The 22,605-nt window shown below is 42.2% G+C and overlaps 1 protein-coding gene across 1 annotated transcript in view; it reads left to right on the top strand.

Moving 5' to 3' along the window:
• Positions 1-22,605, top strand: part of cacna1g (calcium channel, voltage-dependent, T type, alpha 1G subunit) — a 239,374-nt gene that overhangs the window by 38,814 nt on the left and 177,955 nt on the right. The window contains exons 4-6 of the mRNA XM_055654095.1: positions 9,404-9,563; positions 12,463-12,769; positions 20,380-20,472. Coding sequence (XP_055510070.1) covers positions 9,404-9,563; positions 12,463-12,769; positions 20,380-20,472 — 560 coding nt within the window. The remainder of the gene's footprint in view (positions 1-9,403; positions 9,564-12,462; positions 12,770-20,379; positions 20,473-22,605) is intronic.

The raw sequence follows: 22,605 nt of genomic DNA, 5'->3' as shown, positions 1-22,605 counted from the left end.
GTGGTGGGGAAACCGGTGCACCTGGATAAAACCCACGTGGTCACTGGGAGGAGCCATCTTGGGGAACGGCTGCTAACCGGCAGCCGTCCGTTTAATTCACTTTTTTTTTTGTAGTTCTAGTGAGTCCTGTGTTTTGTTTGTGGGAGAAATAGACTTTTTAATGTGGGAGAAGGGGGTAACTATATTTCTAGGTCCCTACCTGGTCGGTGAGGCAGCTTTTTCTCCGGGCTGCCCCGTAGATCCGTCCTCGTGACCTACCAGCGGGCGTGGAGCGCCGTTTCCTGGCGGGGACTGCCCAGCACCTCGGCTTCGGTAGCGGCACAGCGCTGGAGCGCTATCGCGGAGCCGAGCGGGCGATGCCTTGCCTGGGTCACCGCGCTGGATCGACGCGCTGGAGCTCCGGTGAACTGTGACCACCGAGTTCAACACCTCCGGGCTGCGGGTCTGCGGAGCGGAGCGGGCGGCGCTGACTTCAACATAGGGAGCCTGGGAGCTCCAAACCGGCGCGGCCTTGTCGGCTTCGGAAGCCGCGGCCGTTCCAGGTGGCCCAGCCGCTGAGAGGACTCCCCCGACGGTGGGGCAACGGCACCCGGCGAGAACGGCCAGGAACATCGGGCCTCCGTAGAGACAATAGCGGAGGCCTCAATAGGCCTGACTTTGGGAGAATTGGGGATGGGGACTGGACATTGTGTCTTCCCCCACAGTGGTAACCATTGTGGAGGGATGATTTTTGTTTGATTATTTTAGTTGATTGTTTGATTATTTTAGTTTGTGTCCAAGATGGCTGTCGGAAGGGAGAGTGTACGCTGGCGCGGTTTAGCTGCCGCTGCTCTCTCTTCACATTGTGTTTTTGATTTTTTTTGCCTTTGGATCGAATTCTGTCTTTAATTTGTATATTGGTCTTTATTATTTATTTTACTCCGATTATATGTTTTTTACTCTTGTTAAATTCTGTAAGGTGTCCTTGAGACTTTTGAAAGGCGCCCATAAATAAAATTTATTATTATTATTATTATTATTACAGCACCTGTAGTCAGGATCGAACCCTGGTCTCAGGTGCTGTAAGGCAGCAGCTCTACCGTTACGCCACTGTGCTGCCTTGAGGGGATAGTGACCACAACATGATAGAATTTTAACTGGTGTTTAAAATTGATCAGTCCTTGCAAAATTAGTCTGCTAAATCTAAACAAAGGTAACTATGATATATAACAGTTAGATGTGGTTTATTGGGAAAATGCTTTGAAAGGCTTGACGGAAGACAGGCCATGGTTAGCGGTTAAAGAAAAAGCATAAATTGCAAAAAAAATGCATATTTCTTTATAACACAGTAACTCGAAAGTAAAGTGATTCATCAGTGGTTTACAAGAGAAGTTAATGATAGTATTAAATCAAAGGAAAAGGCACATAAAGTTTCCAGAAATAGCAGTAGGTCAGTGGATTACAAACGTTTCTGAATCCAGCAGAGGCAAAATTGATAAAGAAAGGCGATAGAATACAAGAGCAGACTGTCAAGAAACATAAAAATTGGCTGTGAAACTCCTATAGGTACATTAAAGGGCACAAACAAGGGGAAATGTGGCTTTGTTGCAGACAGAGACGGAAGAATTTATAATGGAAAATATAGAAATGGCAACCAAATTAAACTATTACATCGTGTTTGTCTTCATAGAAAACGCACAAGAACAATATATATATTAAAGAATCAAACATCTGAAGGAATTAAGTATCAGTTAAAAAATCGAGTTGATCAGCTTGAAAGCTTTTCATGGGCTTTCCTCCGAGCCAAAAAAAAATGATAGGCTTCTGGAAAAGAGTAGAGGAGTGGTTCCACTGCTACTTAATTACTCAAGTTCCACGAGAATTAATTCCTCTTTCACAGAGCCATTAATCAGGATGGGCTGAATGGCTTCCTATAAGATGCTAGAGGTAATTGTCTAGCAATTGTTCTGTGCCTGGAATTAGGAAGGGTTGAGGGGCAAGGGCAGAGGTGCAGAATTCCTGTGGAAGGAACAGATTATCCCCCACATATAGGTTACTGCAAAATTCTTCACTCCAATTGGCTCTTTGCCAATTTGTAAAAGACTGAAGTAGTAGTCCAGAGATTATGGCTTAGTGAACGTAATTTAGAACGTGGCTGCGCATATTTCATCAGCAGAACCTATTTGCATCTGCATGGTCCATGACAATTGGAACTTACCCATTCCACAGCAAGCTTATCTTTGGTTCTAAAGAGATGTCCTTAATTCTGATAGTGGACAAGCTCCAGAGACTTTTGGATTTGTGCTTACACTACAGAGATCAGCATCTAGTCTCCTAACTACACTTTCTCCTGCCACGCATGGAGGTAAGGGTAATGCTCGTTCCATCTGTGCTACCCTTGTTACCCTTGTTACCCTTAGCCCACTCAACATCCCTACTCTGCACCACAAATTTCTCCGGATCACTATTATGCACAACAAATGCAGGGCCTAACCATGTAGAATGACATAGTTCCCTTGACCATTCTTTATTACCACTTGTCCTGTTATCATCTAACACATGAGAGGTTTTGTCTGATAACACTCCTGTCATGTTAGGTCATTTTACAATGTTTAGGTGTATCGTTTAGTTTAGAGATACAGCACAGAAACAGGCCCTTAAGTCACTGAGTCCGCACTGACCAGCAATCCCTGCACATTAACACTACCCTATACACACTCGGGACAATTTTACATTGATACCAAGCCAATTAACTTACAAACCTGCATTTCTTGGAGAAAACCCACGCAGGTCATGGGGAGAACGTCAAAACTCCGTAAAGACAAGCACCCATAGTCAGGATCGAACCCGGGTCTCTCCGCTGTAAGGCAGTAGCTCTCCCACTATGCTACCATGCCACATTGTTTATTCTGTAATTCTATCCTTTACTCTGCCCTATGGCTCACACACTTGACACCGTGCACTTGTCTATTCTCTGCCCTGTCCAGTGATTGCTCTCTTCAATTACTCTGAGTAAATAGCACCAACTCTGCAACTTCATTACCAATCTGGAATCCTCTGAAAATAAATGACCCAATATTAGCCGTGATTTAAACTGTCAGATTAAAAGCCTGTCATTTGAACCATGTCATTAATAACGATTATTTTATCAGTGCAATTGGTGCACTGCCAGCTTGTCTCAAGCCAGAAATGATCGTCTCTTCTACTTTAATGACAATCTGATGTATGATAAGAACCAAGCCTCCGCTGTTTAATTGATGCTATAATTAGGCAAATTCACTTTCAAATCGGCTGGCTATTGCTCATAGCTCAAAAATATAATTTTTGTGGAAATGAAACATATGGATGGGACAGACCAAATAAAAATTGCATCCATCATTTTCATCAATATTAAGAGTGATTTTGTCATTGTTAAAACCCATCTTCTTGTGAAATATTCTTGAATTGGATTAAATGAGGCAATTTTGAAAGCAGGTGACTGATGCAAATGTCAGTGGAATTGAGATACTTTCAATGATATTTATCTAGTGTAATTACAGAAGTGCTTTGTTCGCTATTATGAGAACATTGTAGACCTAAAGTTTTGGGACTTTTATATGTCGGGAAAATCAATGTTGTTTCGGCAGAAGTGGATTTAGCATAATGGGAAGGTTATATATAACATTGTTACAGTATAGCAATTCTAAAGTACATTGAGCTGAGCTGTTGGCTCATGTTGACTTTGTTCCAAAGTGGTTAGATTGTAATTAAGAACATTTCTAACGCCACATTACAAACTCTTCCACATGCTGTCAGACTAACCTAAACTATTCTTGCAGAAAAATGGGTAATTGATCATGACTTTTTAAACACCTTTAAATAAGTTTTGTTTAAAACATTAACTCATAGAAAAGTAGCTAGAAATGTCCTTTCTCTCCTGCATGGCCAAGAGCAAATTCTGGTCCTTCTAGCACAACACTGGAAAGGATCCCTATCAATTAAGTCTCTTTAGCCTGTATCATTCAGGTCCTTAACCACACCCATGCCACTCCACCCCATCTTCTGATCTCCTAGCACAGTGATCCTCGATGTTTCTGGTAGCGATCACTATACAACCCCAGCCTGCCCAATAGTTGCGACATCACTGCAACCACTTATTGGTTGAGTATTAATTTGATCCTCAACCCACTCCACAGCCACGATCCCGCTCTCATCCATTGCAATTTGAGGCTATGGGGCCCAGTCTCACTCACTCCTCTCTGGAATTGAGGCACAGAGTTTATTTTCTTTTCTCACTTCTTCGCTTCACCACCATCCTGCCCATTGACTCAAGGACGAAATTGCTGTCTCATGCTTGCCCCACCCGTCACCCCTCCACACCCAGGCAGTGTGTTTGATTCCACTCCTTCCCAATCCTTCCCTTTCCCTGTCATACCTGTGGCCTGTGGATATTCCAGCTCTTCAAACCAAGCCTCAAGAGGATCAAAGTTTCTTGACCACAATCACACAGACAATTCCAGTTTCACCTGCCTTTGTGTGAATTTTTTTCCCATCACACCTTAAATATGTGTCCTCTAATATTTTATTCCTCTATCCTGGAAAAAAGACTGACCATCCATCTTATCTATGCCACTCGTGATTTCTTTATAACTCAGGAATATTTCATTGAAGGAGTAATCAGATGGGACTCGGCAATGCTGGCAGATTTTTCACCTCCTTAGTCTATAGGTGCTCACACCAAGCATGATATCCTTATCCGACATCATCTGTCTCAACGCTTCAGGGATTAACTCTCAGAACATGTTATCTTCAGTTGGTCACTTTGCACATTGTGCCTCTGTTATTTTCCTCACATTATTAGGCCCACTGACCTGTTCAGGAAACCTGACGCTCCCACTGTTGATAGAAAGGTTGCCATAATTATGATTTATGTATTTTTGGGGAGCCTCTGGTTGAATGATGTACCAAAGCTAAGACTCCAGGGCTACAAAGTAAAATGACCCTTCACTCTGAATGTTATTATTCGTACTGTATCTGAAAGTGAACCCTTTGGGTATTGAGTGCTCTTTCTAGTCTTTTGTAATATGGAGATTTTATACCAGCTTTGATTTCATGCAAATTTTTCAGATGTTACATATTTATAAATCTTTCTCTCTGTGACATTTTCCGTTCTATTATTATTTTCAATCTGATATTACATTATCCACCAATGTCAAAAGCACATTGATGCTGCATGGACATTGAATAAAGATTTGGATCCAGATTCTTTCAGAAAGGCCTTGCATATTGATATTGCATTTTTTTTTTGGGGGGGGGGGGGACTTGATGAGCTAAATATTGAAAGTCAATCACAGCACACTGGATACTGTCCATCCCTCTCCCTTAAACACTTTGATCTCATTTGTTAACTTTTGCTAATTTTGTTGGGATTATTTCCATGCCAAATGGTCAACATTATGTGCCAGGACTAAGCTATTTATCCTGATGTTTAACCATATAACCATATAACAATTACAGCACGGAAACAGGCCATCTCAGCCCTACAAGTCCGTGCTGACACAACTTTTTTTCCCTTAGTCCCACCTTACTTGGGTAATTCAACAATAAAATTAAGCCAGTGTGCTTAAACAGGTTGTTACAAGTCTGGACTTAGGCACTCACTCCCACTTTCAAGAGGTTACAGAACTAGAATACAACACTGAAAGAAGCATGTGTGGAAAAGGAGGTTATTCTGCTGTGCCTGTGCTGGATGTTTGAGAAAGATTTACAAATTGTCCTAGTCACTTGCCCCTTTTTATTTTCCAAGAATATCCAATTACTTTTGAAAATTACTGGTGGATCTTCTCCTACCATCTTCGTAGGCTGTGCAGTCCAGGTCATAAAATCAAATCACGCAAAATAATTAAAATTTATCTTCCGTTTCTTTTGCCAATTATTTTGAAACATCCTCTGTGAGACTTCCCTCCCTGGGAAACCAGTTTCCTATTTACCAAAACCTTCATAATTAATAGCATCTCTTCTTAACTTTGCCTCCTGCAAAGAAAACAATCCCGGTTTATTCAATCTGCACATACGAAATGTAATATCACCCATACATTTTGGTAAATCTGCTTTGAACCATCACCGAGGACTTAACCAGAATAGAAAATGTGGATCATAACAATCTAATGACTCAAATGTGAAGCTAACGGATGAATAGATGATTAATGAAGGTAAAGTTTATAACCCGTGTCATTTTTGTACATGGTGCAATGCTGGGTTTTCAACCATACATACCGTAAGTAATAATTCTGGGACACATGATTATTTAACAACTGGCAGCTGCATCTGTCTCAGGAGATACTGAATTCATTAAATATAATATGCTTCCCTCGATTGTACTGTCCTGCTCTTTTGACGTAAGATGTCCTTTTAGTCTGAGCACATCCATAATCATTTGCCTTAATCATTGATCTTGCAAATCTAATGAAACTTCATATCACATGTATTTTAGTTACAAAATAAATCAATGTGTCATTAAATACCCAAACAAAATAGGCAGGGACTGAACAATGATAGAAATACTGATAGAAATGCTCAAAGTATTAATCACCAAATTTAATAGATAGATAGATAGATAGATAGATAGATAGATAGATAGATAGATAGATAGATAGATAGATAGATAGATAGATAGATAGATAGATAGATAGATAGATAGCCTTTATTGTCATTCAGACCGAAGTCTGAACGAAATTGGTGTATGCTATTAAAAGATATCAAAGTAATTCTTAATTGACGGGAGGCAGATTACTTTGAAAGATATTAATTAATAACTGATGCATGATTTACAGGGGGTATCTTAATTTTACAGTAACTGAGCAGTATATGAATCCACTTGGAAGCACTCCAATATTAATAGATGAACACAACACATTTTAATGCATTAATAAATTGAAAACAATATGTTTTGCTGAACGTCAATAACTATGTTGGAAATAGAATAGAATAGAATAGTTTCTTTATTGTCATTGTAACATGAACCATGTACAACAAAATTTTAAAATGTCAGCCAGTCAGTGCACCATTCAAACATTTCTAAAAGCTAACGATACATACAAGGTAAAATATTAAAAGATAAACAACTAAAATAAATATCACGAAAATAGCACGCATAAACACCCAACCCTCCATCCTTCTGTCGATTTCACAGTGTACCACAGTCCCTTAGTATGTCTCGCCCCTGCGTTCCTTGGCGGCTACATTTAGTGCTTTTATAGCAGTGGGGTAAAAACTGTTTTTTAGTCTGTTCGTCCTTGTCCTTGTAGATCTGTACCGTCTGCCTGACGGCAACAGTTCAAACAGGGAGTGTCCGGGGTGGGAAATGTCCTTTATGATACTCTGGGATTTTTTGGTGCAGCGGGAACTGTGTAAGTCCTCCAAGGTAAGGAGAGGGCAGCCGACAATCCTCTGGGCATTGTCAATGGCCCTCTGGAGCGCTTTCCTCTGAGCCGCTGTGCAGCTGGTGTACCACACGCATACACAGTATGTTAGTATGCTCTCAATGGAGCACCGATAAAAGGACAGCAGCAGTCTCTGAGTGATGTTATTCTTCCTGAGCACCCTCAGGAAGTGCAGTCTCTGCTGGACCTTTTTCAGCAGCGCAGTGGTGTTCACGCTCCACGTCAGGTCCTCCTCAATATGGATTCCCAGGAAGCGGAAATCCGCCACCCTCTCCACACAGTCCCCTCTGATAGTCAATGGTACCATGTCCGTTTTATTCTTCCTAAAGTCTATTATTAATTCCTTTGTCTTTAAGGTGTTGAGGAGCAGGTTATTTTCTTCACACCACACTGTCAGCTGCTCCACCTCATCCCGGTAGGCGTACTCGTCCCCCCCGGAGATGAGTCCCACCACCGTAGTGTCATCCGCAAATTTAACAATGGTGTTGCTGTGGTGGGCAGGGGTGCAGTCATGTGTGTAGATGGTGTAGAGCAGGGGGCTCAGTACGCAGCCCTGTGGAGAGCCGGTACCGAGGCTGAGGGCCGTGGATGTATGATGGCCCACTCTGACTCTCTGGCTGCGACCCGACAGGAAGCTATTTATCCACGAACAGGTGGAGTGTGGAAGTCCAAAGTCCCCCAGTTTGTCCACCAGTTTGTGGGGAAGGATGGTATTAAAAGCAGAGCTGTAGTCCACAAAGAGCATCCGCACGTAGCTCCCCCGCTGCTCCAGGTGAGACAGTGCAGCATGGAGAGCTGTGGCTACAGCGTCCTCTGTAGATCTATTTGCTCTGTACGCAAACTGGTGGGGGTCAAAGCTTCGGGGCAGGAGTGATGTGATATGACCCCGGACCAGTTTTTCAAAACACTTCATCACCACTGGTGTGAGTGCGACTGGCCGGTAGTCGTTGAGGCTGGAGATGTTGTTTTTTTTGGGCAAGGGGACTATGGTGGAGGACTTCAGACAGGGTGGAACAGTGGACTGGGCCAGAGACTGGTTAAAAATCCTCATCCAGACTCCAGCCAGCTGGTCTGCGCAGTCCTTCAACACGCGTCCAGAGACGCCGTCAGGTCCAGTAGCCTTCCTTGGATTGATGGCCCGCAGCGTGCGCCTGACCTCATGCTCCTCTATCTTGAGGGTTAGGCTGCTGTGGACCATGTGCTGTGATGTGGCTGTCTCGGGTGGCTCCACTTCAAAGCGAGCAAAGAAGTGGTTCAGCTCCTCTGCCAGCAAGGCGTCACCTTCAACAGCTCCAAGGTTGGTCTTATAGTTGGTGAGATACTGGATCCCCTGCCACACCTGCCTGCTGTTATTACTGTCCAGGTGGTCCTCTATCTTCCTCCTGTAGTTTGATTTGGCCTCTCTGATGCCTCTCTTCAGGTTAGCTCGGGCCGTGCTGTATAAAGCCCTATCGCCAGACCTAAAAGCGGTGTTCCTCTCTTTCAACAGCCACTGGACCTCCCGGGTCATCCAGGGCTTCTGGTTGGGGTAGACCCGGATGCGTTTGTCCACTGTGACCGTGTCCATGCAGTTTTTAATGTAACACAGTACACTGTCTGTGAACACCTCCAGGTCCCGGTGTTCAAACACCTCCCAGTTGGTCCTGTCGAAACAGTCCTGCAGCTGCTGAGAAGCACCATCAGGCCAGGTTGTGATGATCTTTGTAATAGTAGGAGTGGTTTTCCTGAGGGGGGCATATGCAGGAATTAAGAGCAGGGGCATATGGTCAGACTGGCCCAGGTGTGGTAGTGGTCTAGCCCTGTAGCCCAGCTTGATGTTGGAGTAGACCTTGTCCAGTGTGTTAGCTCCTCTTGTAGCACATTTAACATGCTGGTAGAATTTGGGCAGCATTTTCTTCAAGTCCGCGTGATTACATAATTGATAACTGCTGTTAGGTCGCTTTTGACACTAGATCCAGTGATAGGAACAACAAAAATTCACTTTCTCTGCTCTTATCTCGTAGGTATGCGGATATTGGTGACCCTGCTGCTGGACACTTTGCCTATGTTAGGCAACGTACTTCTCCTCTGTTTCTTTGTCTTCTTTATTTTCGGCATTGTTGGGGTCCAACTATGGGCAGGGCTTCTACGAAACAGGTGCTTTCTTGAAGAAAACTATACCATGTAAGTATGTCTGAATTTGGTTGGATTTATAGTTACACGGTAAAATAAGAATGCCATGTAAATGCAAATGTGAATATGAATGTGGTGCTAGTAATCTTAAATTTGCTTCTGGTACAGAGTTTCCAGTGTATTATATGTGAAGGGTTTGACAGCTAACGCACACACACGTGTAATGCAAATGCAACCAATAACACCAACACTCAATTCTTTGCTGTCTGAGTTTGTTCGTGACATCCACACATTTGACAGCCAGTTCTCAATCTTTGTACTACCTTTATAACACTAAATGTGCATGGTTTTCTGCCTTTCATAATCAAGATCAATTCAGAATTCAACTCCATTTATCTTTGTTCCCTTTGCAAAACAAATTTCTTTCACTCCTGTATTGTAAATTTTAATCACAGTTTTCCACAGTTTTTTGAGGTGTTTGCAGATTTTCCCTGTTTACCGCAAGACCTTACCACTTTTTTTTCCCCTAACTTTAAATTAATCTCACCCAGCAATCTCCTTAACATAGAAACATAGAAATTAGTTGCAGGAGTAGGCCATTCGGCCCTTCGAGCCTGCACCGCCATTTAATATGATCATGGCTGATCGTCCAACTCAGTATCCCGTACCTGCTTTCTCTCCATACCCTCTGATCCCCTTGGCCACAAGGGCCACATCTAACTCCCTCTTAAATATAGCCAATGAACTGGCCTCAACTACCCTCTGTGGCAGCATGTTATCCAGCAGGTGAGAGCAGAATGCAACCTCCAGGCCCTGGATAAATTATTTATCCTATGTCCTGAAGCATTACAATGGATCGTAACATTTACTGGTTATAGTCTATGACCAGAATTTCCGTGCCTGCTGACTAGAAACCTCTGACAAGTTGATCCAAAATATGATAGTCGGAAACTCTTTTTCAATCTGGGCAGAGTTTTCTTCACACACAATGAGAACTCATGGTCTGAATCCATTATTGGGTGATGACTGCACTCACTCCATGCTTTGAGCTATCAAACGATAGCTGGAATGATTTCCACAATTTGTAGTGGGCCAGGGAAGATGTACAACTAAGCTTGGTTTAACATAGTACACATGTTGTCCACAGCCCTTCACTCAGAGACAAGGTTCCTCCTTGTGCGATAACGTGAATGGGACTCAACGTAGTATGCAAACTTGGTTAAGGAGTGAGGCAACCTAAGGAGAGAACAAAATTGAATAATATTAGTTGGCTAAGCTGGTGTACAGTGCATTAAAGCCTTGCATCATGTGATGAAGAGCCAGACCTTATGTCCGAGCTCTCAGTGATATGCTGTTAGGCATTGCATCTGTAAGTGGTCAACTTCATCCCTTCATGGTCTTTTGAGCTGATGATGCAATGTTCCCAGGCTCACTGGCCATTAGTGTAAAAAGCAACTCAAAACCACTTCTATAGTTAACCCATTTTCCAGCTGAGACTACAGTAATTCTCCCTGTCCGTTAGTTATGCTTGCTTTCTGATATAATAGTCAGAGATAACCAAGGACAAACTTAGTACTGAAGACCCGAATAAAGAAGAGGATAAGAAATAGAACATAATCCCTTTGCCCCATCATGTTTGTGTTGACCATGATGCCATTCTAACTATTCCCATCTACTTACACTCTCAAATCCCTGCCTGTTCATGGATCTGTTTAAATACTTCTTAAACATTGCTATCGTATGTGCCTCTACCACTTCCCCTCGCATATCTTCCCTCTCTTATCTTTTTCATCTTATACCTGCACCGTCTAATATTTGATATTTGCACTTTGGGAGATGGTAAATCTTCAGAAGTGTGAGAAGTGACCACCCACAGTGAAAGCAGTTTCGTGCTCTGAGACAGTCATTGACTGATTGTGGTGCAGTAAAGCTTCAGGATTGCTAACGACTACAGGACACTCAGAACCAAGCCCAGGTCTGAAGTGAACTTGTCTCCTGCCATTTAACAATGTGATTGTGCCAATTCCATTGTGACAATAAGTCATTCTCATTTGGTTATCTTCCAATAAAAATCCAGTAATCGGCAGCAGTTATACCAATGGAGATATGAGCGAATCTATGCAGGTAATAACATGGTGCTTTTAAACAACCACAGGCCCATCACGCCTTCCCTGCAGAGCAGTATAATGCAAAGTTGTATATTCGAGAAATTGGAGTGCATGGTGTTGTAGTTTAAAGTGCAATACTGTTAAATTTCAATGAAAAATAAGATTTCAACATGGATTGTAAAGCTGAATTTTTCATACTGTATTCTTCGTGTGTCAGTAATGTCAGATGTGAGCAGTGACATTCAATAACATCACAACACCACTTCAGGGGTCCCTGTTCAGAATAATGTTATCCACAGGCTCCTCATGAGTGTAGGCATTCAGCCAGACCCAAGTCTGCTCAACATTTCATTGTTAAAGAGGACCTTCCTGAGCAGGTTTCAGTCCACTGTTGGGATATTTTATCAGGCACTTAGCCCTTCTTTCGATTCCTTTCCACCAGATGCAGTCCCAACTCTCCTTTGCCCCAAAGTTGCAACCATATCCTAACTATTAACCCTGGACCCCTATCCACAATGAACTAGCCTAACCCGCAACCACCAGCCTCTTCACCCCACCTTTGTAATGGTTCCATGGGTGAGAAACTTACTAAAGTGGTCTCACTATCCTTTGGGCTATAACTTTTCCTTTCATTAATCTGGCAGCTTACTTTTGTTGTCTATTAATTAGTCTATTCTCAGCCTCAATTGAATATTAAAATCGCGAGTCATAAGATGATGGTAAACAGAAAAGACCGATCATCCACCCATATAGCAACTGTTTTGGCACACATTGTGGAACCTTCTGAGACTAATTTCTTAATTATCTCACAAATTCTACTACTTTTCCTGTGTATTTCTCAGACCTGCCTCCCAAGAGTTGGATCGATATTATCACACAGAAAATGATGATGAAAACCCCTTCATTTGCTCTCTCACGAAGGATAACGGAATGCGTTATTGCCGCACTGTGCCACAAAGACGAGTGAACAACATTGATTGTACCTTGGATGATGCAAGTTACTTCCTGTTACAGGGTAACACCACAAACAATGCCAGCTGTGTAAACTGGAATCAGTATTATACCCAGTGCCAGCCTGCTGATCACAACCCATTCAAAGGAGCCATCAACTTTGATAACATTGGATATGCATGGATAGCAATATTCCAGGTATTTTGAGTATTTCTCTCTTCCTTGACTTTTAAGGTGAAGAAGACTAGAATACTCCATTTCTTACCTTCTTAAAGCTGTCAACAACTTTCAATAAATTCACTAATACTGTACAACATTTTCATTAAAAAATGAAAGTGAAGGCTCATAATCATATTGATCTCAAGACATTGCAGTGTTTTATAATTAATTAAGTAGTTTTGTAAATTGAGAAATAGAATTTACAAATAGCAAGGATGAACAAAAAGCAATGAGATAAATGGCTAAATAATCTTTCTTTCATGGTGGTTTAGATAAATATCAGGCTGTAGTCTTCTTTGAAATGGTGTGATAGGATCTATTAGATCCACACTAATAGCAAACTTACATTTCATCTGAAAGACCACAGCTACCAATTGTGCAAAATTGCCTTTGTCAGGTAGAAGAGTTTTGTTTTAATTTTGAAGTACTGATCGAAGGCCAGTGCTCAGTTTATCTATTATCCAATGCCCCGTGATTTATTAAAACAAGTATCAAAAAACACTGCAGGTTTTCAGGATTAAGGAAACTTTGGGAAGAAGTAAACCAGAACCTCTGGTTTCAAACTAATTTAAAACCCCTCAGCATTGAAATTGGTTCTGACGTTTACATCAAAGTCACTAGGCACAATAGGGTAAAAGGAACAAACAAAATGTGTAGGAAGGAACTGCAGATGCTAGTTTAAATCGAAAATAGACATGAAATGCTGGAGTAACTCAGCGGGACAGGCAGCATCTCTGGAGAGAAGGAATGGGTGATGTTTTGGGTCGAGACTCTTAAGCGTAAAAGGAACAGGTCAGTTTAGTCTGACATACCTCACCATCGGTAGTGTTTAACTATGACAAGGAAATAATCTTTGTACAATTCAACTTTTATGTTGATTGCTTTGGTGAATGTGTAGAGATTGATTCCGGCCCATTCACAGAGTGACTGGGAATTGTGCAAAATATGTGAGAATGAACTTTACGACACCCAATAATAACAGGAAGCACTAATGGCCAGCGGTATTACCTTGATTGTATTGTACAATAAGCTAAGCACTGGCATCTATCTCTTGGATGCTACTGAAAATGATGCAATGTTAACTTGTATGGAACACTGGTTAGAGTACACTTGGTGTTCTGTGATCTCCATATTTGTAAAAAAAGATCTTGGAGTAGGTACATGGGAGATTTACAAGGATTAGATCAGAATTAAGAGGATATATCTGTCAGCAAATGCAGAAAAGGCTGGGACATATTTGAGTTGAAAACAGAGGCTGAGTGGTGACTAGGAAAGATCTTTAAGATTAAGTAAATATTAAGGTAAGGTTTCGAAAATGTTTCCATGTGGGGAGGAATAAAGCTAGAAGCCATAAATATGTGATAATTGCTGTGATACACAATATAAATTCAGTAAAGAACTTAAAAGAAAATTATTTAGCCAAAGAGTTTTATGAATATTAAACATGATGCCACATTAAACAACGGAGGTGAATGTGATGGCTGCACTTAAGGTGAAGCTGGAAGACCACACCAGAGAAAGAAAATGGTAAATATGCTGACAAATCTAGATGTAAAAGGATGGAATGAAACTTAGAAAGTCCAACGATGCGAGTATGGATCAGTTAAGTCAAATGGCATGTTTTAAGTGGTACAGTGGTAGAGTTGCCACCTTATGGCACCAGGGACCCGGGTTTGATCCTGGCTCCAGGTGCTGTCTGTACGGAATTTGTATATTCCCCCTGTGACCACGTGGGTTTTCTCCGGATTCTCCAGTTTCCTCCCACATTCCAAAGACGTGCAGGTTTGTAGGTTAATTGGCTTCTGTAAATTGTCCCTCGTGTATAGGATAGAACTAGTGTGAACGGGTAATCGAAGGTCGGCACGGACTCAGTGGGCTGAGGAGCCTGGTTCCACACTGTAACTCTAAACTAAACTAAAGCTGTGGATTCTGAAGTTGCAAACCTGTCAGTAAACTAGGTTTAGTGAACAAATTTAATGAGTAGAGTAGCTCAATTAAATTAACACCCTGAAAAGCTTGACACAGAATTTCTTACCAAAAGAGAGTGTTTATGCTCATTACTGTTGTAGATGCAAACATACGTTTTACACATCGACCAGTGTCAACGTCACGATTGACACTGTCCCAGGCCTTGTTAGCAAGGCCTTATGCTGAGACAGTGCCTGAGACACTTTGACTGACGGTTAATCCAAGCCACCTAGCTTAACTGGCTGTAAACTCATCAAGAAAATATAATGACATTCAAAAATTATGAGAAATCAATCATAGAATTGTAAAAGTAATTAAATTGTCAAAGATTTTACCGAAACAAAACCAACTTAAATATATTTTAAAATATTTAACAAAGCTTAATTCTCTCACGGTAACATAAGTTTCCAAATACTTTTGCCCCTCATCATGACATTTCTCTGCATTCAAATGATCAGGTGAGACAGGCACAGTTTCTCCAGTAAAAACTGCTGAGGAGATGCTGGAAATTGACAGTCTGCTGAGGAGATCAACCTTAGAGCACTTTTGGTTAACAGAATGGCAAAGACTGACTCCCAAGTTTGGGATTCCTGTGAATGTTTGCATGAACTACTGGCATATGAGCACTTCGAAGAAGCATCCCAACCTGAAATGTCACCTATCCATGTGGTCCAGAGATGTTGCCTGACAGAGTCCAGAATTACGGGGTATAGGATAAAAGGTTGACCATTTGTGACTGAGACAATGAGAAGTCTATAAACTCAGAGGTTTGCAAATCATTAAAATGCTTCAGCAGGCTCCAGACCCTCAGCCATTGGGTATCCCCAAGACTGAGACTGACAGATTCCTGGAACGGTATTAAACCTTGATTTTCCTGGGTAAATGCCTGGCTCCTATTTTCATCTTAAATTCTTATAGAATCTTGAATAATTTGTCCACCCACACATGTTCACTTAATTCAATGTATTTAAAATGGGGGCTATCAGAAACAGGGTAAGCACTGAAGTTAGGGTCACTAGTCTTTAGTACTCTGAAGCTCGCATTGATCTTATATCAAAAGCAAGGCTATATGCTTTGCTGTTGCACATTTCGACTAATGACATCCTGTTTTTTTGTAGGCCCTCAAAATAAATTGTCAGATTCATCTTTTCCCCAATGCAATTCTTTTAAGCCCCCAAACTCTATTTATCATCTTTTGAAGTAAAATCAATCCAAAGGGTTTTGCAGCAGGGAGCTTGGATAAGATTTGTTAGGAAAATTGCCCGTCCGAAGAGTGGATTATCCAGTTAAATTACAGTTACGTTTTTTTTAATTTAAAAAAAATTGGAATAATTTCTATTCTCAAATTCAGAGTCCCTTCAGACACACCTCAGAGTCACACATTACACGTGCAATTTAGGTAAGTAGGTGTTCCCTTCTTTTGTTTGAATGCTTTTGTAATAAGCACTTAATTGTAACATGCAGACAGACCAACCGATAATGATACAGGTCCTCAAATACAAATGAGGTTGTAAATATCAGCCAGTCATATCATGATACATTGCACTCAGGAAAGAGCAGAGTGTGAGGAGAAGTGGGGGTAGGGTGTAGATTTTATTTACCTTCTGTAAGAGTACAAGAAATAACATTAAAACGAGACCTATAAATTTCAGTGTTAACATCAAAAATCTTTCAAACAACGGATAGTGATTAACTAGAATTCTTGCTCAAAAATCCGGGGAGATGGGAGGGAAAATGTCCAAATTAAGGATTGATAGAAACAAAGAAATATGGAAAATAGGTGCAGGAATAGGCCATTCGGCCCTTCGAGCCTGCACCGCCATTCAATATGATCATGGCTGATCATCCAACTCAGTATCCTGTACCTGCCTTCTCTCCATATCCCCTGATCCCTTTAGCCACAAGGGCCACATCTAACTCCCTCTTAAATATAGCCAATGAACTGGCCTCAACTACCTTCTGTGGCAGAGAATAATAGATTATTAAGGTGCACAGAATAAAGACAGTTAGGAGAAATGAAGATATCCTGAAGAGCCAACCTCCACTATTTATTCAAATATTCTCACAAATAAATTATGGTGGCATCTATCTCTTCATTTTCTTTGCTGAACCCTAGACAGAGATCAGCACCCACCATGGTTGGCAAGGATCTGCCGAGGCCACATCTCATCACTGTGCACTGATGACCACCATCCTCATGTGCACAGATGACAGATCCATCGAGGAAATAGCTGCAAATCGGATGCTTCAATCAATGTCAAGTAAATTTGGCTGCATTGCCGAGTCGGTCTCTGAGTCCTACAGGATGACATTTTCCCATCAGCTGGAGTTTGCAGCAATTTTGTTTTGTGGTTCAAATTTTCAGCATCTGAATTGAATTGAATTGAACACTTTATTGTCACCTGTGACAAGTCACAGTGAAATTCTTTGCTTGTGAGCCCAAGGTATGCAATAGTCGCCACGTAAAGGGCGCTGACAAAGTTAAAGTATACCATGCCAGGCCCAGCCTTGTTATGCTTCCCTCCATTGTCCCCCAGTCCCTCACAGCGCTCCCCCCACGCCGGGTCCTCCATTGTTTCCAGCGGTGCGTCCTCCGGCTCTCACATGGCCTATTCTCGAGTGCCGGTGCCCTCAACGATCGCTGCAGGATTTTAACTGCTTATATCTGACTGCAAATGCCACTAGACCATGCATCCTTCATGTTAACCACATTCCTGATGCCCTTTGGACGCTATCGTTTTTTACGAATGCCTTTTGGCATCAATTCAACCAGTGGGGTATTCAAGCGTACTATGGAATAACTCTTTGATAGCTACCCATGTTACATAATTGTAGACGACATCCTGGTCACTGGACGCAATGCACAAGAACATGACTCAAACCTGAACCAGGTCCTGGATCATGCCAGAGAGATAAATCTCAAACTCAACCCTCTCAAATGCAGGTTCCGGGTCGACGAAGTGACTTATGTGGGCCACGTGTTCACCAACAATGGACTTAAACCAGACCCGTCTAAAACCATTGCCATCAATGAAATGCCAGAACCTATGGATGTAACTGCTCTACAACGAATCTTAGGCATGGTAAACTATCTTGGGAAATTCATCCCAAACTTCAGCGAGCTATCTGCCCCATTGCAACAACTGACCCACAAGGATACGCACTGGTCCTGGCACCAACACCAGCAGAGGGCATTTGAAACCCTCAAACAACTAATGTCTTGCACTCCAACCCTCGCATACTTTGATGCCAAATTACCTGTCACCCTCACCTGTGATGCCTCCCAGTATGGACTGGGCGCTTCTTGCCCAATAAACGATGGAAAGGGCTCCAGACCAGTTGTCTATGCCTCCCGTACCATGACCGACACTGAACAGCGCTACGCTCAAAACGAAAAGGAGCTACTCGCAGTAACCTTTGCCTGCAAGAAATTCAAGGACCATATCTTTGGAAACGCGATCACGGTGGAAACCGATCACCAGCCCCTGGTCAGTATTCTCAGTAAGCTGATACACAAGGCAACAGCGTGCTTCATGATGATGAAACTGCAGAGATATGACATCAGACCAACCTACAAAGGTGGTAAAGACATGCACTTAGCTGACACCCTCTCATGGGCACCTCGCCCAACCTGCGAAAAACACCTGTCTGATGATGAGCATGAGGGATACACGGTTATGATGGTCTCCTGCCTCCCATCTGTCTGTTTAGACATCTTAGTGTCACAAGCAGCTGCAGACGAAACACTACAGTCATTGGCCATTGTCATCCGCCGTGGCTGGCCAGACAAACAGCACCACCTGCCACAAGCAGTCTAACCATTTTTCCCAGTCTGTGACAAACTGGTCATTCAGGATGGCGTGATAATGAAAGGACACAAGGTGGTCATCCCGAAGTCTCTTCACAGCAAGTACTATGGCATCGTCCATGGGAGCCATCCTGCTGCAGAAATAACCTTCAACATGTGAAAGGAATGCTGTTCTGGCCAGACATGGCTAACTACATTCTAGAAACGGCTGCTGCCTGCCCGATCTGCAATAGCTTGACGCCGCACCAACAGAAGCAACCACTCCTCTCGAACCCCACGCCGAACTTACCCTGGTCCATTTGTTACCATATTCCATTGTAATACAATGAATGTTCTTCAATATATGATACCTTGGCTATGTAAGCAAATAATTTCACCATGGCTTGTCACATGTGACAATAAATTATTCAATTCAATTCAATTAGATTTGCATGTTATGTACCTTTTGGATAGAAGAATAGAATAGAATAGAATAGAATAGAATACGTTTATTGTCATTGCACACCAACTGTGCAACAAAATTCCGTTGCATCTCCTTCGACACAGGATAAAAGATTTAAAAAGAACAAAACACAACTCACATATACACAAGATCAGTAAAGAAAATAATAAATAGGTATTAAAAATATTTTAAAAAAATATTGCGCATTATCTTGCACCCCGAATTATATTGTGCTTCCCCCAGTGTTCTCTGTTAGAGTTAAGTTCTTTTATTGCACATGGGTAGAAACTATTTTTTAGTCTACAGAGCCTTCAGAGACCTGTATCGCCTCCCAGAGGGTAGCAGAGTGAAAAGGTGGTTGGCAGGGTGGGATGTGTCCTGCTTGATATTTGTGGCCCGGCACAAGCATCGGGCTCTGTATATGTCATCCATCGAGGGCAGTTGAGCGTTTGTGATGCTCCGTGCAGTTTTAATAACCCTCTGCAGCGCCCTCCTCTCAGCCACAGTACAGCTAGCAAACCACACCAGGATGCCATAGGAGAGGATACTTTCCACGGCGCACTGGTAGAAGGACAGCAGCAGCGGCTGTGAAACGTTTGCTCTCTGCAGAGACCTCAGGAAATACAGCCGCTGCTGTGACATCTTCACAAGAGTGACGGTGTTCATTGTCCATTTGAGGTCCTGGGAGATGTATATTCCCAGGAACTTAAAGTCAGTGACTCTCTCCACCATGTCTCCTTTGATGTAGAGAGGAGCAGGTTCCTCTCTCCTCCTCCGGAAGTCAATAACCAGTTCTTTTGTTTTGGTAGGGTTGAGTACCAGGTTATTTTTAGTGCAATCAGTTTTTGGACTTCATCTCTGTAGGCAGACTCGTCGTTGTTATTTATCAGCCCCACCACAGTCGTGTCATCTGCAAACTTGATGATCCGGTTTGTGCTGTGTATTGGTGTGCAGTCATGGGTGTATATTGTGTATAAGATAGGACTCAGCACACAACCTTGTGGCGCTCCTGTGCTGAACGTCAGGACTGGGGAGTGATTGGACCCCATCCTGACAGTCTGTGGACGATCTGTTAAGAAGTCCTTGATCCATCTGCATGTGTTGGCATTAACACCCAGGTCAGACAGTTTGTCCACCATTCTGCTGGGGATGATGGTATTAAATGCAGAACTCAACATCTACAAACAACATCCTCACATATGAGCCAGGGCGCTCCAGCTGATATACAATTTATGACAATCAAATTGATTACCAAAATCTAATGGCCCTTTGAGTAGCTGTTTATGAGCAATAGTGATCACCAACAGTAACAATTATGGGACTGAATAACCATCAAATTCTTTGATTAAGTGATATTTGGTTTTCTTTCAGGTTATAACCCTTGAGGGATGGGTTGACATCATGTATTTTGTTATGGATGCTCATTCCTTTTATAATTTCATCTACTTCATCCTGTTGATAATAGTAAGTATTCTATATTATTTTGTGATGTAGGCATCATTGGTGGTTGATATTTACTATATTTCCTGAAAATAAATTCAAAGCTTTATCAAGTTAAACAGCATGGAAACAAGCTGCCTTATCCCATTTGCCTGCGTTCGGTCCAAATCACTCTGTCCAAATATCTTTCAAACATTGCAATTGTACCTGGGATGTAATGTTAAAATTGTACAAGGCATTGGTGAGACCAAATCTGGAGTATGGGGTACAATTTTGGTCGCCAAATTATAGGAAGGATGTCAACAAAATAGAGAGAGTACAGAGGAGATTTACTAGAATGTTGCCTGGGTTTCAACAACTAAGTTACAGAGATAGGTTGAATAAGTTAGGTCTTTATTCTCTGGAGCGCAGAAGGTTAAGGGGGGACCTGATAGAGGTCTTTAAAATGATGAGAGGGATAGACAGAGTTGATGTGGACAAGCTTTTCCCTTTGAGAATAGGGAAGATTCAAACAAGGGGACATGACTTCAGAATTAAGGGACAGAAGTTTAGGGGTAATATGAGGGGGAACTTCTTTACACAGAGAGTGGTGGCGGTGTGGAATGAGCTCCCAGTGGAAGTGGTGGAGGCAGGTTCATTGGTATCATTTAAAAATAAATTGGATAGGCATATGGATGAGAAGGGAATGGAGGGTTATGGTACGAGTGCAGGCAGGTGGGACTAAGGGGAAAAAAATTTGTTCGGCATGGACTTGTAGGGCCGAGATGGCCTGTTTCCGTGCTGTAATTGTTATATGGTTATATGGTTATATGGTTACCTGCTTCTATCACCTCCTCTGGTAGCTCGTTCCATATTCCCACCACCCACTGTGTGAAAAATCTGCCCCTCAGATTTCCTTTAGAAACATAGATAATAGGTGCAGGAGTAGGCCATTTGGCCCTTCTAGCCAACACCGCCATTCAATATGATCGTGGCTGTTCATCCCAAATTAATAACCCGTTCCTACTTTCTCCCCATATCCCTTGATTCTAACTCTCTCTTGAAAGCATCCAGTGAATCGGCCTCCACTGCCTTCTGTGGCAGAGAAATCCACAGATTCACAACTCTCTGGGTGAAAAAGTTTTTCCTCATCTCAGTCCTAAGTACTACCCCTTATTCCTAAACTGTGACTCCCCCAACATCAGGAACATTTTTCCTGCACCTAGCCTGTCCAGTCCCTTAAGAATTGTATATGTTTCTATAAGATCCTCTGTCATCCTTCCAAATTCCTGTGAATATAAGCCCAGTCAATCAATTCTTAAAACTTTTCCCTATCACAGACAAGTGCCCTCTAGCTTTAGACACTTCTACCCTGAGAAAAAGACTGTAACTATCTATATACCCTATCAATGCTCCCCATGTTTATTAACCTATATGAGAATCACCTCTCAGCCTCCTTTGCTCCAAGGAAAACAGTCCCAGCCTATCAGACCATTCCTTATAACTACAGCTCCCAAACCCAGCAACATCTTGGTGATTCTTTTGTACACCCTCTCTAGCTTATTCACATAATTCCTACAGCATGGCGACCAGATCTGTGCACAATACTCAAAGTGCAGGCTAATCAATAATTTGTATAGTTGTAACATGATGACCTAATTCTGAAAATCAAAGCCTCAGCCAACGAAGGGAAGCATGCCAGATGCCTTCCTCGCAACTCTGCTCACCTGTGTCACCACTTCCATGGAACTATATACTTGTATCCCAAGATCTTGCTATTCATTAACACTCCCCAGGGTCCTGCCATTCATTGTTCATATCTTGGCCTTGTTCAACTTACCAAAATCAATCACTTTGCACTTGTCAGAGTCAAATTCGTCAGCCATTTCCTGGCCCACTTTTCCAATTGATTCAGATCTGGTTTTGGTGAACATTGCCTACATGGACTTCAGCAATGACTTAAACAAGGTGGCATGATAGGCTAGTCCAGAAGATTAGAATACTAGGGAACCAGGGTGAGATGGTAAATTAGATACAAAATTGGTTTGGCTATGGGAGGCAGATGTTGGCAGTGGAGGGTTGCTTTTCAGTTCAGAGATATTGATGTGCCCCAGGAATTGATGCAAAGTCCTTTATACTTCCTCCTGTATATTAATGATTTGGAGAGATTGTAGGTGG

Source organism: Leucoraja erinacea, chromosome 23 (assembly GCF_028641065.1).
Source record: "Leucoraja erinacea ecotype New England chromosome 23, Leri_hhj_1, whole genome shotgun sequence".
NCBI lineage: Eukaryota > Metazoa > Chordata > Chondrichthyes > Rajiformes > Rajidae > Leucoraja > Leucoraja erinaceus.
Note: the sequence above shows the minus strand (reverse complement) of the source record. Positions and strands in the feature narration are given on the sequence as shown.